A 17,365-nucleotide genomic window follows, 5' to 3' on the forward strand; every position below is an offset into this window, starting at 1 on the left:
AGAAGGAGTCAGGAAAAGGGAGTATATACATTTGACGTAGAAACTGTACATTGGAGGAGGTTGGGTGGGGGGGGGGTTGGGTACACTGGGATATTGACAACCATACTGGGTAATCTACATTGGAGGTGGTTGGGGGGGGGGCACACTGTATATACAAGCAAAACTGTACATTGAGGGGGGGGGGGGGGAGACACTGTACAAACAAACAAAATTGTACATTGGACTATTGACAAAACCATACTAGGTAAATGACTGTACATTGGAGGGGGTTGGGTTAGGATATTTACAGGGGCCAGTGTTGAATTGCAGTCTCCCGTAGGTGTCCCTTGAGAGAGGTTTTGAAAGTGGGTAGTGATCCACATTCCTTTACAGCTTTGGGTAGGGCGTTCCACATTGATGTGGCATAATTGCGAAACGTGTTTAGTCCCTTATTTGAGCCGAATCTGGGTTTAACATGATTTGTGGAGCTCCCTCTGGTGTTGTGATCGTGGTATTCACTGACCTTTGGGAAGTATTTTGACATGTACATGGGCACCCCGGTCGTGTAGTGTATCTTGTAGACCAGGCCCATTGCAAGTTGCTGTACTCTGTCGTCTACTCTAAGCCATCCTAGGTTGTCAAAGTGGGCAGGGGTGAGGTGGGTTCTAGGAGTAAGGTCACCCACTGTAACTGAGAAGCCGTCGGTCTTGCTGAGTTTGTTATTTGAACCGAAGAGAATGGACTCTGTTTTGCCCATGTGTAATGATAGTTTGTTATCAGCGAGCCATGCCATATGCAGATTCTGCCTAGTTCCGAGCTGAGGGTTTTTTCAACCTGTAACTTGTTCTTGTCAGAGACCAGCAGGGCTGAGTCGTCCGCAAACAGGAACAAGTTGCAGTCACAAGCTGACGACATGTCATTTGCGTAAATTAGGAACAGTAGCGGTCCTAGTATGCTTCCTTGTGGAACACCACAGCTCACTGTGAGGGGGGGGGATAGGGTACCGTTTACCTCCACCATCTGTTCCCTCCCCTCAAGGTAGGATTGCATCCAGCTCACTGATAGACTATCAAAACCAATTGCTTTTAGCTTGTCAATCAGAATGGAGTGATTGACCGTGTCAAAGGCCTTTTGTAGGTCCAGCATGACCATGCCGCAGTATTTGCCTGCGTCCACCTCTTGTTTGATGTGGTCATTCAAATAGAGAAGGCATGTGTCAGTGGAGTGGGATGTTCTGAAGCCAGATTGGAATTCGTAGATTCGATTTTTTTCCGCTAGGTACTTTTCGACCTGTTCGTAGACTATTTTTTCCATGACTTTCGAGATGGAGGTGAGAATAGAAACAGGGCGGTAGTTGCCTGGGTCTAATTTGCTGCCCTTTTTGTGCAGAGGGGTCACCCTCGCAATTTTGAAGTCCTTGGGGACGTGTCCCTGTTTTATGGAGAGGTTTATTATGTGTGTGATGATTGGGGTGATGGCGGCTGCTGAGTCTCTGAGGAATTTGGAAGGGATGTTGTCGTGGCCAGTGGCCTTGTTAGGTTGGAGGGCGCTCAGTTTATTGAGTACCTCATCTGTTGTTACCATTTCCAGCTTGAAGTCGTCCTTGCGGACCCCTAGGTTTTTGTAGTAAGCTACTATGTGTTCTACCCCATAAAGCCCTGAGTGGGAGGGTAGTTTGTTTACCAGTGTTGTGGCTATGTTTGTGAAGAAAATGTTTAAGTAATTGGCTACATCCAGCTTGTCTGTGATGAGCGTGTTGTCCGTTTTTATGTTTATGTTTGAGAATCTGGTTTTAAGTTTTTTACTGCATCCTAGTTGATTATTGAGTAATTTCCAAAGTTCACGTGGTTTGTTTTTGTTTTCCTCAGTTTTGTCATTGATGAAATTCTTTTTTGCAGTTTTGATCATAGAGTTTACGTCGTTTCTTAGTCTGTTTCTTTCTAGTTTGAGTTCAGTCACGTTGTCTGCATCCCCTTAACAATTGTATGTATTGAGCCGTACTGTATTGTACCCATTCTGCAATCTGTTAAATAAAGTTTTCATTCATTCAAAGAGTGCCTAATTATAAGCTTAACCAGTGAAAGAAACTGGCGTCACACGATTGGGCGCACATGTCACATGAAGTGGCCAATCAGAGAGCGTCTCCGCAAAATGCGGCTACGAAAAAAATAACGCCCCCAGCAGTACTGGTGGTAACTTTCACTTTCGGTGTCAACACGCCACTTCATTCTCGGCTCAAATAGTTCACTCTCAGCAGTGCATTTACTTGGTAAGCAAGCAACACCATACAGCTGTTAACATGAACGTTTTATGTAAATCATGATTGTTGTGTTGATAATATATCAATTATGTATGCGACTGATTGCGACATCTGTAACTATCTGTTTCGATTTCTTACAACAACAGGCAGTGTCCGACCTTCCGGTAACACGAGACGGTAAGGAGTTAGGAATTGCCATGACAAGTTTAATCACTTTGATTTATATGCAGAAATCATAATGGTATCCGAATCGACTACATGAGTATTCATTGTTTTCAGATGGATAATGGTCACGACGATCAAGAAGCTCTCACCAAAGCCCTAGAAGAGCTGGAGAAATGGAGGGTAAGTTATGTATGGGGGTAGATTCTATCAAAAATAAACAAACGCAAAAGTAGAATCCACAATCGTAAATACGATCCACACACACACACACCGATTGATTGAAAATTGTATTAACAGATTGCAGAATGGGTACAATACAGTACAGCTCAATACACACAATTGTTAAGAGGATGCAGACCAGAGAAAGACTTTCGTCTTGTTTACATCAGGGTCCCCTATTTTCAATTCATCAGGCCATATATATGACATACATGACATACAGATAGACAGTACTACATCTATACATTTATGACATACCAGATTTACAAACACAGTACTGTTTGTGATACAAAAAGAGCCCAGAAAAGAGAGTATATACATTTGACGTAAAAACTGGACATTGGAGGAGGTTGGGTAGGTGGGGTGCGGTTGGGTGGGTGGGGGGGGGGGGGGGGGGGGGCTGTACATTGTAGGTGGTTGGGTGGGGGGGGGGGGGGGGGGTTGACAGCCTCTCGCCTAGTCTCGCACGGCAGATATCGCGTTCACGTTCGCACACACACATACACACCTGTCCAGCTCATTATAATGCGAGGGCCGCGTGCACAATTAGATTAGATTAAAATGTACAGCACACCATATACTGCTATAGTGGAATATACTATTCATATACCATAATGTATACCATCTTGTTGCTCGCTCCAGTCCTGCCCACCACAGCTCGCGAGCGCTACAAGTGGTCAAAATTGCACATTATCTTTAGCCCTAAGCATCAACATTCCATTATGATGCAGTTGTTTGTTAAAATGTGGTGGCGGACTGTAATAATTTCTGTATCAAATATGAAATATATGAATAATAATAATGATAATCATACAGATATTTTATATCATTTGAAAGCCCTAATTGTTATCTTCAAAATGGTACTATATATATTTAGTTTGAGCATACATTTTCATAATGGAATGTTGATAAAGATTTTGGCCACTTGTAGCGCTCATGAGCTGAACACACACACAACCGTGTTCGTGTAACGGAGGTACCGCAGTATATCCACAGTCACGGGTACAAGTAGTGACGTGGCTGTGGATGGTAAGCGGTACTGCAAGTAAACTCACTCCCCAGAGGCATCCAGACCCGGAAGCAAGCAGTGAATTCACTTCTTGCTTAGTGGTCTGTGATGCCGCCCGCGACGCCGGCGTCCGGGGTTCAACTCCCACTCAGGGCGATCCCTTAACAGGGGTCGAATCGACTTTAAACACAACGCAGACAAGATCACACCGGCTACATGTGGTGCCGTGACCCGGATGCCCTGGGTGGTGTGAGTTTAGTGGGGTGAGTGTAACGGAGGTACCGCAGTATATCCACAGTCACGGGTACAAGTAGTGACGTGGCTGTGGATGGTAAGCGGTACTGCAAGTAAACTCACTCCCCAGAGGCATCCAGACCCGGAAGCAAGCAGTGAATTCACTTCTTGCTTAGTGGTCTGTGATGCCGCCCGCGACGCCGGCGTCCGGGGTTCAACTCCCACTCAGGGCGATCCCTTAACAGGGGTCGAATCGACTTTAAACACAACGCAGACAAGATCACACCGGCTACATTCGGTAGCACCGAAGAAGAAGAAGCTTCACACACGAATCCACACGAGGAAAAACAGCGAAATATTTGTCTCAAAATTCCGTTCGTAACTCCAAGCAGATCAAGCGTGTCCTTAGAATTCCGTACGTAACTCCAAGCTGATCAAGCGTGTCCTTAGAATTCCGTACGTAACTCTAAGCAGATCAAGCGTGTTTTTAGAATTCCGTACGTAAATCTAAGCAGATCAAGCGTGTTTTTAGAATTCCGTACGTAAATCTAAGCAGATCAAGTGTGTCCTTATGATTTACAAAACACAAATTGAGGTGTGTGTGGATAGTTTTTACGATTGTGGATTCTACTTTTGCGTTTGTTTATTTTTGATAGAAATCTACCCCCATAGTTATGTGTTATGTGACAAAAATGGCAACCAATGTAATAAAAAAAGTCAATCAACGAACAATATTCTTGTACCGGATCTCCTCTATGCCTGGTAAACAAGAATACCTTGAAGACTAACAGGAGCACTCATTCAAGGGTACTACGACTGCTTGCACCTCGAAGGCCCTAAAAACAAGACTACAAACATCACAAAACAAACTGGTCAGATTACTGCTTGACCTTACTCCTAAAACCCACCTTACCCCTGCCCATTTTGACAACCCAGAATGGCTTAGATTAGATGACAGAGTACAGCAACTTGCAATGGGCCTGGTCTACAAGATACACTACACCACTAAGATACCCATTTACATGTCGAAATACTTCCCAAAGGTCAGTGAATTCCACGACCACAACACCAGAGGAAGTTCCACAAATCATGTTCAACCCAGATTCGGCTCAAACAAGGGACTAAAAACGTTTAGCAATTATGCCACAAAAATGTGGAACGCCCTACCAACAGCCATAAAATAATGTGAATCCCTACCCTTCTTCAAAACCGCTCTCAAAGAGCACTGCAATTAGAAAATGTCCAAACAAACATTTTTCTGGTCTGCATCCTCTTAGCAGTTGTTTGTATTGAGCCGTACTGTATTCTACCCATTCTGCAATCTGGTAATAACGTTTTCAATCAATAACTCAATGTTACATGAACTGAAATGTCTTACTACTACTTTTAGTCTACTACTCGTGTAGTAAAATAAATCTCTTGAGACATCTTTGATTTAAAAACAACAAAACATTTTAGGTGGTGGGCTATTCCCCTTTTGATTTAGATTTTATCACAAGTTATTTATTTGGTTTGTTTAAGGCTATGGTGGAGGTGGCAGGTGACGAGAAAGCCAGACTGCTGTTAGACAAATTGACGGAAGAGGATGCCAAGAAAGAGGCCCAAAAAAACATGGAGGCCCTTTTGGTGGAACAGGAGCAACATGAACAAGAATTCAATGAGACCATGAAAGGAATACAGGTAGGCATCTATACAGGTACAGGTAGGCATCTGTACAGGTAGGCATCTATACAGCTACAGGTAGCCTACATGGATTCCAATAACAACACTATACTGTATAGCCTATTGTAAATATCTCTTGTTCGTGTCCAGACCTTTTGGACCTCTTCCTGCTGTGGAAACTACTCAAAAACGATTTCACCAAACTACAGCGACAGTGGATCGGGAGGTAGAGCAGTTGTCTGGTAATCCGGAGGTTCCCGGTTAGATTCCCACTCCTCCCGGGCAGTGTGTCGAAGCGTCCTTGAGCAAGACAATTAACCCCTAATTGCTCCTGATGAGCAGGTTGGCACCTTGCATGGTTGCCTCCACCGTCTGTGTGTGAATGTGAGTGAATGGGTAAAATGTGAGGAACAAATGGATAAAAGTGCTATATAAATGCAGCCATTTACCATTTACTAGCTACTCCACAATGATTAGATGTCAAACTACATATTAAATTTAGTTGTTCAAACTGACACTACTTTGAAAACTATATCCACTTATATAAAATCTGTAGCAAAATAATGTAAAGGACTTGCATATTTCTGTTAGGCTTGCCGCGGTAGTCGGTAATGGAAATAGTTGTAATCATCTTTGGAACGGTGTGCATCTGGAGAAAAGCGAGAAAGAAAAAACGATTTCCTCAAAGGGAAAGTTGTTATGCCAAGTTCTGCAAAAAACAAATATGCTGATATATATAATATATAATATATAATAATTATAATAATAATAATAATAATAACTTTATTTGTATAGCACTTTTCATACAGAGGTTGCAGTTCAAAGTGCTTCACAACAGTAAAAAATACAGGCATAAGCGAGCATAAAAAGATAGACAGGTAGAATCACAGTGTTTCACATTAGGATCTAGCATCCCAATAGGCTCTCCGCTTACAGTTTTCAGTAACACAAATAGTAAAAATAGTTTAAAATTATTCAGTTTAAAAAATTCAGTCAAAAAATTATAAAATAGAACAGACATAAAAAATACAGACATGAGCGAGCATAGCAAGATATGGCAAATAATCACAGTGTTTCACATTTGGATCTAGCAAATAATAAAAATAGTTTAAAATTATTCAGTTTAAAAATAGTCATCAGTAAGAAGTAAAAAGTGCAATAACCGACACATGAATTTGATAGGCAGTGTATAAGAGTAGGCAGGGTAAGAATAGTGCAGGTAAATACAAGTTGTGTCAGGATATCCCTGATGTTTCCTCTTGCCACTAGGTGGTAGCAGATATCTATCAGTGAAATGCCTGAGCAAAGAGATAGGTTTTAAGCTGTCTTTTAAAGATGTCTAGCGAGTTGGCTTCCCTGATGTTTTGGGGTAGTTTGTTCCATAGATTTGGGGCATAGTTGATAAAGGCTGCATTACCGATCCTCTTTTGACTGCTTCTGGGAGCCTCTAGTAGTCCAGCAGCTGATGATCGCAGTGTTCTTGCTGGTGTGTAATTTATTAGAGTGTTGGCGATGTAGCTAGGTCCCTGTCCATTTAGAGCTTTGTATGTAAGGAGAAGGACCTTAAAGTCAATTCTAAATGTTACAGGAAGCCAGTGTAAAGCGGCTAAGACTGGACTAATGTGCTCTCTCCTTTTGGTTCTAGTTAGCAGTCGGGCTGCAGAGTTTTGGATTAGCTGAAGCCTCTCTGTGGTTTTCTTAGGGAGACCTGTGAAAAGTGCATTACAGTAGTCTAACCGGCTAGATATGAATGCATGAATTAGCTTCTCAGCATTGTTCTGATTAATAAATGGTCGTACTTTTGCTATATTTCTGAGATGGAAGAACGATGTTTTCGTCACTTTGCTAATATGAGAATTGAAGTTCAGTTCTGAATCTATGATAACCCCAAGACTAGTGACCTCAGATTTGATCCAAGGGGTTAGTCCCCCCAGGTTCTTTATTAATGTTTCTTTTTTAGTTTTGGAGCCGATAATTAGAATTTCAGTTTTGTTCTCGTTTAGTTTCAGGAAGTTCTTACTCATCCATTTATTTATTGCCAGTAAGCAGTCTGTAATGGAGCTAATCGCTGTATCATTTGGTTCAGCAGATATGTACAGTTGTGTATCATCCGCATAGCTATGGAAATCTACATTATGTTCTCTGATGATATCACCCAGCGGTAACATGTAAAGGGAGAAGAGTAAAGGACCTAAGCAACTCCCTTGTGCAACTCCATAGTTGTTGTCGTATATATCAGACATGTGATCTCCTAGTTTAACATAGAATTTCCTCCCTCTGATGTATGTTTTAAACCAGCCCAGCACATGTTCTGAGAAACCGACATGGTTTTCAAGACGATCGATTAGAATATCGTGATCGATTGTATCAAATGCTGCACTGAGATCTAACAGGATAAGGATGGAGATCTTATTCTCGTCAGAGTTTAGTCTGAGGTCACTGATTATTTTGGTGAGGGCAGTTTCAGTGCTATGATATTTTCTGAATCCTGACTGAAATTCTTCTAAGATGTTGTTTTCTTCAAGAAAGGAATTTATTTGAACTGAAACTATATAAGTATCGTGTACATAACAAAATATACATAAATGGTAAATGGCTGCATTTATATAGTGCTTTTATCCAAAGCGCTTTACAATTTGTTCCTCACATTTTACCCATTCATTCACACACTGATGGCGGAGGCAACCATGCAAGGTGCCAACCTGCTCATCGGGAGCAGTTGGGGGTTAAGTGTCTTGCTCAAGGACACTTCGACACACTGCCCGGGAGGAGTGGGAATCGAACCGAGAACCTTCGGATTACCAGACAACTGCTCTACCTCCACATGCTAAATGGATGGGTAGGGCCAAGTGGTAGGGCCATGGGGGGTATTGGGATTGGGCCTTTAGTCTACAGTTTTCACTGTGGATCAGATTGGTACTCCGCATCGGAAAGTTTAGGTCTTGGAACCGGGTATCGGTGGAGAAAAATGGAATTGATGCATCTCTAATGTAATGTATATACTATTGATTGTGATTTCATGTCTTCCTCTCTTTTATGTAGCATTCTATTCTCAAGCTTGAAGAAGATAATGCATATTTGAAGGACAAACTGAGCCGCTGCCAGGCTGACCTAGAAGCCAGAAAGGCAGAGTCTGTTCAAATAAAGCACAAATCCAAGGTAAGTAGCAATAGAATACTTTGTGATTGTGTGTGCTGGGGGGGGGGGGGGGGACGACGACGACGTGACGACGACTTATATATATATATATATATATATATATATATCTGTTATATAACATTTGTTTTATGAATCTAAAATGATCCCTGAACTGTAAATACATTGTAGTGTGGATGAAACAGTGTGAGGTTCTCCAATACTCTTTTATTTGTTACCATTATTATCCAGATTAATGTCCAAATCCCAGAGGTACGGGTGAAGTTCACCGGTCAGGAGAAGAAGGCGAGCGAGGGCGCTGTCCATCAGATCAAGGGGGTCTTCACCGTCACTCAGAGACCCACCGTGCTCCTCACGGGAGGCCAGGCACTCATCACCTTTGAGGAAGAGGAAGGTACAGAATGTCACCCTGCACGTCATCTACACCGACTACACGGCTCTTTCTGGCGTCTATAGGCCTATTTGCTGACGACAACACACGTTAATGTCCCCATGGGCCGTACAGGTCTTCTTTAAACAAGTCAAGAAGAAAACATAACAATAAGTCAAGAACAGAACAAGAACACCATAAGGTCCAAACATTTTTAGATGAATGCAAATAAATGAAAGAATGCAAGCACTCCCAGACATACCCCACGCGAAGGTAAGGAAAAACTCACTAAAACCTAACAATAGGGAAAAAAGCTCCACAGGCAGTGTGGAGGAGAGAAACCTTAGAAGGGCCATTCAAGGGGGGATCTCCCTTCTTAGATATTGGTGATAGTAGTGTTGCAGACGGACAGTTGGTAAGCATGCACTCATGTGTGTAGTGAAACACAGATGAGTGCATGCAATAGCAACTGAACATTTTGAAAGATTAAAGATGGAGCTAATAGCGATAGCAACTGAACATTTTGAAAGATTAAAGATAGAGCTGATAGCGGATCTATTTGAGGCACAGGGGCGGCGCAAAGAGGGTCACGTCCTCCCCGTCTTAGTCACGGGACATTCAACACTCTGGTCATTGCTCAGGGACAGCCGGAGACAGGGAGATAGGGGGCGGCGCAGAGAGGGTCGCGAACTCCCCGACATCATCGCGGGACATCCGGCACTCCGGTCACCACTACGAGACCTCCGGAGACAGGGGGGCACGCAGAGGGGGTCACAACCTCCCGGCCTTCATCACGGGACGTCCGACACTCCGGTCAGCACTCCAGGACAGCAAGTCATAGGGGGACAGGGAGACGGGACAGGCCTTAGACAGCTCATGAGATTGTAGTGGGCGGACATAGCAATAGATACAAGTGGTAAGCATATATGTGAATGGAGTAGATATATGAAGTAAGCGTATTATGTGAATAGAATAGAAGTACTTAACCCAACCTTAGCTAATATATATGCGCCCAACGGGTCGTCCTCAGACTTTTTCCATGAAGTATGTGAGGTGATCAGGAAAATAGGGAATAGCAACGTAATCATAGGGGGGGGACTTCAACCTGGTTGGAAACACCTTAATGGACAAATCGTATCAACCCAGGACCGCTGACAACACAGGGAGACTGGCGGTTGGTGTACTGATAGAGGAATTGGGTCTAGTGGATATTTGGAGGGTTATGAACCCACAGGAAAGAGACTACACGTTTTACTCTCACCCGCATTCCTCATACTCTAGAATAGATTATTTCCTGATCTCTAGCGCGCTGGTAGAACAGGTAGCAGATACTGGGATAGGGAACATTGTAATATCTGACCATGCTCCGGTTGATTTAGTGATCACATCCATGGAGGAAGGGCAACGATCTCGGAGATGGCGATTCAATAACCTGATGTTAAACGATGAAGGATCGTGTGCATACATTAGAACTATATTTAAGGAATTCTGGGAACTTAATGAAGGGTCAATAGATGATAGTGGCATAATGTGGGACACATGTAAAGCTTACATGAGAGGACGACTCATACAATACGGTGCAATACTAAAAAGGGCAGAGAAACAAAAAATGACAGCGTTAGATGAAGAAATTAAAATACTCTCGAAACAGCACAGTCAGAGACCAGACCCAGAAACGTGGAGAAACCTAAACAAATCCAAATACGAATTGAACAACATATATCAAAAGAAGGCTGAATATGCGTTATTTAGGACCAACCAAAGATATTATGAACAAGGGGAGAGAGCGGGTAAAATACTAGCGAATCGGGTTAAACAAATGCAAAATCAAAATATTATATCCTCAATTCGTAATAAAGATGACAAGATTATTACAGACAAAAAGGAAATTAATAATGTTTTCAGGTGCTTCTACCAGGATTTATATACCCCACAGAAGGCGGTGGATCAGGTAAAAATGGACGCGTTCTTCGACAAAATCAAATTACCGTCGTTATCGAAACAACAAGTAAAATCAATGGAGGGGGGGTCTCGATAGAGGAAATACACGCGGCAATCAACAGCCTTAAATTGGGTAAAGCACCAGGAGACGACGGGTTTACTCCCGATTTCTACAAACAATTCAGTGATATAATCGCTCCGAGACTATTAAAAGTATATGAGGATTCATTGTTAAAAGGGGGATTGCCCACTAGCTTGAGATCGGCCACTATTACGTTACTACAGAAAAAGGGCAAAGACCCTCAATACTGTGGAAACTATAGGCCTATATCCCTGAGCAATTTGGAAGAAAAAGTATTGGCAAAGATACTTGCGAATAGAATAGAAGATGTACTACCAACTTTGGTGCATTCAGATCAAGTGGGCTTTGTGAAGGGGAGAAATTCAGCTGATAATATCCGCAGACTCCTACACATAATGTGGAAGGTCAGGAATGATACAGAACCTACAGTGGCCTTCTCATTGGATGCCGAAAAGGCCTTTGATAAGGTGGAATTTGCATTCTTATTTCACACGCTAGAGCGCTTCGGGTTCGGACCATCGTTTACTGGGTGGGTAAAACTGTTATACACAAATCCGATGGCATCAGTATTGACCAACGGGATCGTATCCTCGCCCTTTAATCTAGGGTGGGGGACGAGGCAAGGTTCTCCGCTTTCTCCCCAAATGTTTGCGCTCTTCCTCGAACCACTTGCTATCGCACTAAGGACTAATCAAGACATCAAAGGGGTAATAGCGGGGCAGGTAGAACATAAATTATTTTTATATGCGGACGATATCTTATTGGTATCCAGCAATCCCCAAACAGCAGCTGGGGTCATTGGAACTATTATCGAGTCCTTCTCCGAAATATCTGGATACACAATCAACTGGAGCAAGTCAGAAGCAATGCCTCTCTCTAAATGTTGTCCCCCTGCTATCAGGAGGGGGTGGCAATACAGATGGATGCCGTCAGGGTTGATATACCTAGGAATAAAGCTGATCCCAGGTCTGAAAGAGTTAATGCAAGCCAATATTGCCCCTATAATCGAACACATTAGTGCTCTGACCCAGAATTGGGCCAAGATGAATATGTCCCTCCTGGGGAAGATAAAATTAGTAAAAATGATATTGGCTCCCAAATTAAATTATATCCTATATATACATTTACATTTAGTCATTTAGCTGACGCTTTTATCCAAAGCGACTTACAAGTTCTGTACGACAAGCCATCAGGAAGAGCACAACTCTATCAGCTGAGTAACAATGTTCATCAAAGTGTTGAGTGCTACAGTGTAGGTTAGTTTATTAGGACAAGTGCATGACAGTATGGTTAGTTAGGGTTAGATTTTTTTTTTTTTTTTTTCAGATAATGGTTGAAGAAGTGAGTCTTTAGTCGACGGCGAAAGATTGGACGTGTTTCGGCTGTCCTAACTGGGGTGGGTAGTTCATTCCACCATTGTGGGGCAAGGACTGAGAATAGGCGACTTCTCTTTGATGACCCTCCCGGAGCTTGGATAGGAGTAGGTCTGAGGCGGCCAGAAGATGCAGAGCGTAGGGGTCTTGAGGGTGTGTAGTTAGAGACCATTGACCGGAGGTAGGCGGGAGCAGTTCCCTTTGCCGCACGGTATGCTAGGTCAAGGGCCTTGAAGCGGATTCGTGCAGCAATGGGGAGCCAGTGCAGGTCCCTAAGAAGTGGGGTGACATGGGCCGACTTCGGTAGGTTTGAGATCAGGCGGGCCGCTGCGTTCTGAATGAGTTGAAGAGGCTTAGTGGCAGTGGCCGGGAGGCCAGCGAGCAGTGCGTTGCAGTAGTCGAGGCGGGAGATGACTGTTGATTGGACGAGGAGTTGGGTGGTTTCTTTTGTCAGGAAGGGGCGTATCCTTCTGACGTTGCTCAGGAGGAATCGGCAGGTTCTGGTTGTCGCTGCGATGTGAGCAGAGAAGTTCAACTGGTCGTCGAGGACAACACCAAGGTTCTTGGCGGTCGGGGACGCGGTCACAGCTGCATTCTCGACTGTGATGGAAAGGTCGGTCAGGGGGGAGGATTTGGCCGGCAGGTGGAGCAATTCTGTTTTGCTTAGGTTCAGTTTGAGGTGGTTGGTCGTCATCCAGGCGGAGATGTCGGACAGACAGGCCGAGATCCGCTCAGAGACGTGGATATCTGCCGCTGACTCTCCCGACCCAGTTACTCAAACAGTATGACAAAGTCATTAATGTATATCTGTGGGGGGGCAAAAGGCCGCTATTTGGACGGGCCAAAATGTATTCAGCAAAGGAAAATGGCGGCTTATCCCTGCCTAAACTAGACTGTTATCACTATGCATTCTCGCTCTCCCAGCTCTCCAAACTGAATCACTCTCATCTCTGGAATCCTTCCTGACACAATCAGACAGACCTATACCTTTTAAAAACCCTTTAATGGCATTTATCAGGGAAACTTGGAATCAATCGCACAGAATGACTGGTGATAGCCCATATTTAACTACAAGAGCCTCTATTAGAGCCATATGAAATCCGCGTTCACGGAATCGGCCTAATCTGGACTGAAATTTCGTTTTTGGGTGGAACGTTTGGTGCACACACGACCGGGGACGTTTGGTTACACACAACACAGCCGCGGTGCTCAAGCGTCTGGCTGCTTCAGTGTTAACATCGTCAAGAAGCTAAACTATTCCACAATAAGCCCTCAATTCAGAGCAGAACAGTATCCTAATGACTTTTATGCCTCCGGTGATAAGGTGTTTTGCTAATTCTGTCAACGTTCCGTGGACTGGACCCGCAAAAACACTTGCGACACTATTGTGATTAAATAGCTATAACGTTAGGACGTTTAGCTTCTAGCTAAATCTAGTGCACCCATCCATTTGTTTAATGCAAACGATTGTCATTATACACTGCCCTTTATAAACTAAATACATTTAAATAGCTATGTAACGTTATAGGACTATCTATGGAAATGATAGCTTCTAGAAGTTCTAGCTAAATCTGGTGCACCCATCCATTTGTTTAATGCAAAGGATTTTCATTATACACTGCCCTTTATAATCTAAATAAACTTAAATAGCTATGAAACGTTACAGTACATAGGACTATAGATGGAAATGATAGCTTCTTGCTAAATCTAGTGCACCCATCCATTTGTTTAATGCAAACGATTGCCATTATACACTGTCCTTTATAAACGAAATAAACTAAACTAAAGGTGCCTAAATTATGCATTACTATATTTCATCACAATATAATAGATATAGCTAGGTTACTGACATTGTCATTGTGATAATGTCAGTAGTAGCTAGCTGTATCTATTGTTTACACTTGAAATATGTATTTTTATTTTGTCACAATATTAATTGAAAAATATTGTGTAAAATTGAACTGTATTTCTGAGTTGCAGCACTTAAAAACATTAAATGGACTGTTATATTTATTCATTCCCACTTATTAGACACTATTTCTGATGGTAAAATGAGCATAAAAGGCAAAATACAGAATTCTGAAATATTAAAACGGGAAAAAATGGAATTTGGGAAAAAATAAAATGGAATTTGGAAAATAATAAAACTGATTTCATATGGCTCTAGCCTCTATATCAGGGGTGGCCAACCCGCGGCTCGCGAGCCGCATGCGGCTCTTTGCCCGTCAATGTGCGGCTCTTCCACCCATAAATTTTTTTTTTTAATTTTTTTTTTTAATTTTTTTTTTTACTTTTTTTTTTTTTTTTTTTTTTTTTATGTCACTCATTCCATAAGGACGTAGAATAAACATTTACAATTTTTTTTTAAATGGTCCATTTGCATGTTCTTGGTATCTGAATCTAGGGACATATATGGATCAGTGTCAGAAATAGTGTGTCTGTTACTAGGCTTGAGTAAATTGTAATGAACCAAAGGAGAATATCAATTCTATTTAAAAAAAAATGTATCTTTGACTGTAAATAACACCATGCTAAAATTGACCAGACCTGAAAAATCTAAGCAAATGAATAAAGGGAAGATGAATAAACAGAAGGTTTTGTAGATACAGTACTGAATTCTGCCATCTTTTTTATAATGTAAATTTCTCCACCATTTTCATCATATTGCAACACCGTTTTTTGCAAGACGTTCACAGAAAGGTAGAGAAACTAACTGCGTTCTGTTTTATGGCAATAACGTTCAGGTTTGTGGGAGATAATCCCAAAAAATAAGAGAAATTAAAAAGTAAATCCAGAAGTCAGATGATTGACGGGCTGGTGTGAGCTGGGTAGGGTAGTTTTTCGAAATTTGAAAGCCCTGAGTCTCTTCCTTCAAAAGACTACACTCACTTTTGGCTGTGCCACTTCCTCCTGTCAATATGCGCCGGTTTCCGACTCAATGCCCTGAGATTTCTATAATCTTATATTTCACTAATAACAGTTAAAATAATTGGTAAACAAACATAATGCTGAAAATATACACTTTTACTGTATATCTCGGGCTTAAGAGGTTAACCCTGTGAGGCCCAAATTAAAAAGAAATTAGCAACTTCAGAGGCCAGAGGGTGGGACATATAAACACATTTACTATCAAATAGCATTGTGAGGCTGAACAACAGGACCAATTGACTATACATGTGCTTAAAGGGGAACTATCTTATAAATGGCTTTTTTCAGTGTTTACCATTGTTTCTTAGCTATGTGGACTTATATTAGTGCTTTGAGAAGCTAGTAAAGGGCTACATCTGCTCCTCCCTCCCCATCAACATGGACCCCCTGCAATTTGCATACCGCCCCAACAGGTCCACGGAGGACGCCATATCCCATGTGCTGCACACAGCAGCATCACACCTGGACAAGAGGCAGGGGAACTATGTGAGAATGCTATTCATCGACTACAGCTCGGCATTCAATACCATAGTCCCCTCCATACTCATAGCCAAGCTCAGGGACCTGGGCTTGGGCTATGACCTCTGCCAGTGGGTCTTGGACTTCCTGACTGGCAGACCCCAGGTGGTGAGAGCAGGCAACTGCACCTCCTCATCCATCACCCTCAACATAGGGGCCCCCCAGGGCTGTGTTCTGAGTCCCCTCCTCTACTCCCTGTACACACACGACTGTGTGGCTCAGCGGAGTAGCAATACAATCGTCAAATTTGCTGACGACACAGTGGTGGTGGGCCTGATCTCTGCCAACGACGAGAGGGCCTACCTGGAAGAGGTCAAGGTCCTGGCGGGATGGTGCCAGGAAAACAGCCTCTCCCTGAACGTCAGCAAAACAAAGGAGATGATTGTGGACTTCAGGAGGTCGGGGGTCAAGGACTACAGCCCCCTCAGCATCGACGGGGCACCGGTTGAGAGAGTCAACAGCTTTAAGTACCTCGGAGCCTACATATCCGAGGACTTGACATGGACCACACACATTAACAGTGTTGTGAAGAAGGCACGACAACGCCTCTACTTCCTCAGGCGCCTAAGGAAGTTCCAAGTCAGCCAGAAGATCCTTAAGAACTTCTACTCATGTACAATAGAGAGCATCTTGACCGGCAACATCACCTCCTGGTTTGGGAATAGCACTGCACAAGACCAAAGCAGACTACAAAGAGTGACACGTTCAGCCGAACGCACAATTGGAGGGGGGCTCCCCACCCTCCAGAACATTTACTACAAGCGTTGCAAGGGCAAGGCTAAGAGAATCATTAAAGACTCCAGTCACCCGAACAACTGCCTCTTTGAACTGCTGCGGTCAGGCAAGCGATACAGGAGTCTCAAGGCGAGCACAGAAAGACTCAGAAGAAGCTTCTATCCCCAGGCCATCAGGCTGCTAAACGAACAATGAATGAACACTACACAACAACAACCACCAAACGCACATAGCACACACATCCACACGCACACACTCACTTTAAACAAACACACTGTAGCACCCGCTCCACACACTTATAGCACACACCCACTTTAAACAAACACACTGTAGCACCCACTCCCCACACTTTATATTTATGGATGAAGGATTGCACTACAACTCGTACACCTTACTGTAAATTGTACCTAAAATTGTACCTCATCCCATTTCTGCTTTGCACTAGATAGTACTGTACATTAGTACACTGCATAGTATTGTGTATTGTATATTATATGGTAACTCAGAACATTGTACATATGTCTATACCGAACACTGTGACCTCATTTTCTTCTTCTAAATTCATGCTATATTATGTTATTATGTTATTTGATACTATCTTGTCTAGCGCAGTCTCTGGAGCGTAACAGTAAGAAGCATTTTGTATGAAAGTATTCTGTACTTCTGTATGACAACTATTAAAGAACTTGAACTATTAATAGGATATATGTCTCTAATTCTCATATTGGCGAAT

At 42.8% G+C, this 17,365-nt stretch overlaps 1 protein-coding gene across 1 annotated transcript in view; it reads left to right on the forward strand.

Annotated features, from left to right (window-relative positions):
- The first annotated feature begins 2,169 nt into the window (after positions 1–2,169).
- Positions 2,170–17,365, forward strand: part of nmi (N-myc (and STAT) interactor) — a 37,302-nt gene continuing 22,106 nt past the window's right edge. Inside the window, exons 1-6 of the mRNA XM_084314901.1 lie at positions 2,170–2,248; positions 2,386–2,416; positions 2,519–2,584; positions 5,388–5,546; positions 8,571–8,687; positions 8,916–9,078. Coding sequence (XP_084171027.1) covers positions 2,519–2,584; positions 5,388–5,546; positions 8,571–8,687; positions 8,916–9,078 — 505 coding nt within the window. The 5' untranslated portion in view covers positions 2,170–2,248; positions 2,386–2,416. The remainder of the gene's footprint in view (positions 2,249–2,385; positions 2,417–2,518; positions 2,585–5,387; positions 5,547–8,570; positions 8,688–8,915; positions 9,079–17,365) is intronic.

Source organism: Notolepis coatsorum, assembly GCF_963971535.1.
Source record: "Notolepis coatsorum genome assembly, chromosome: 5".
NCBI classification, from domain to species: Eukaryota; Metazoa; Chordata; class Actinopteri; order Aulopiformes; family Paralepididae; genus Notolepis; species Notolepis coatsorum.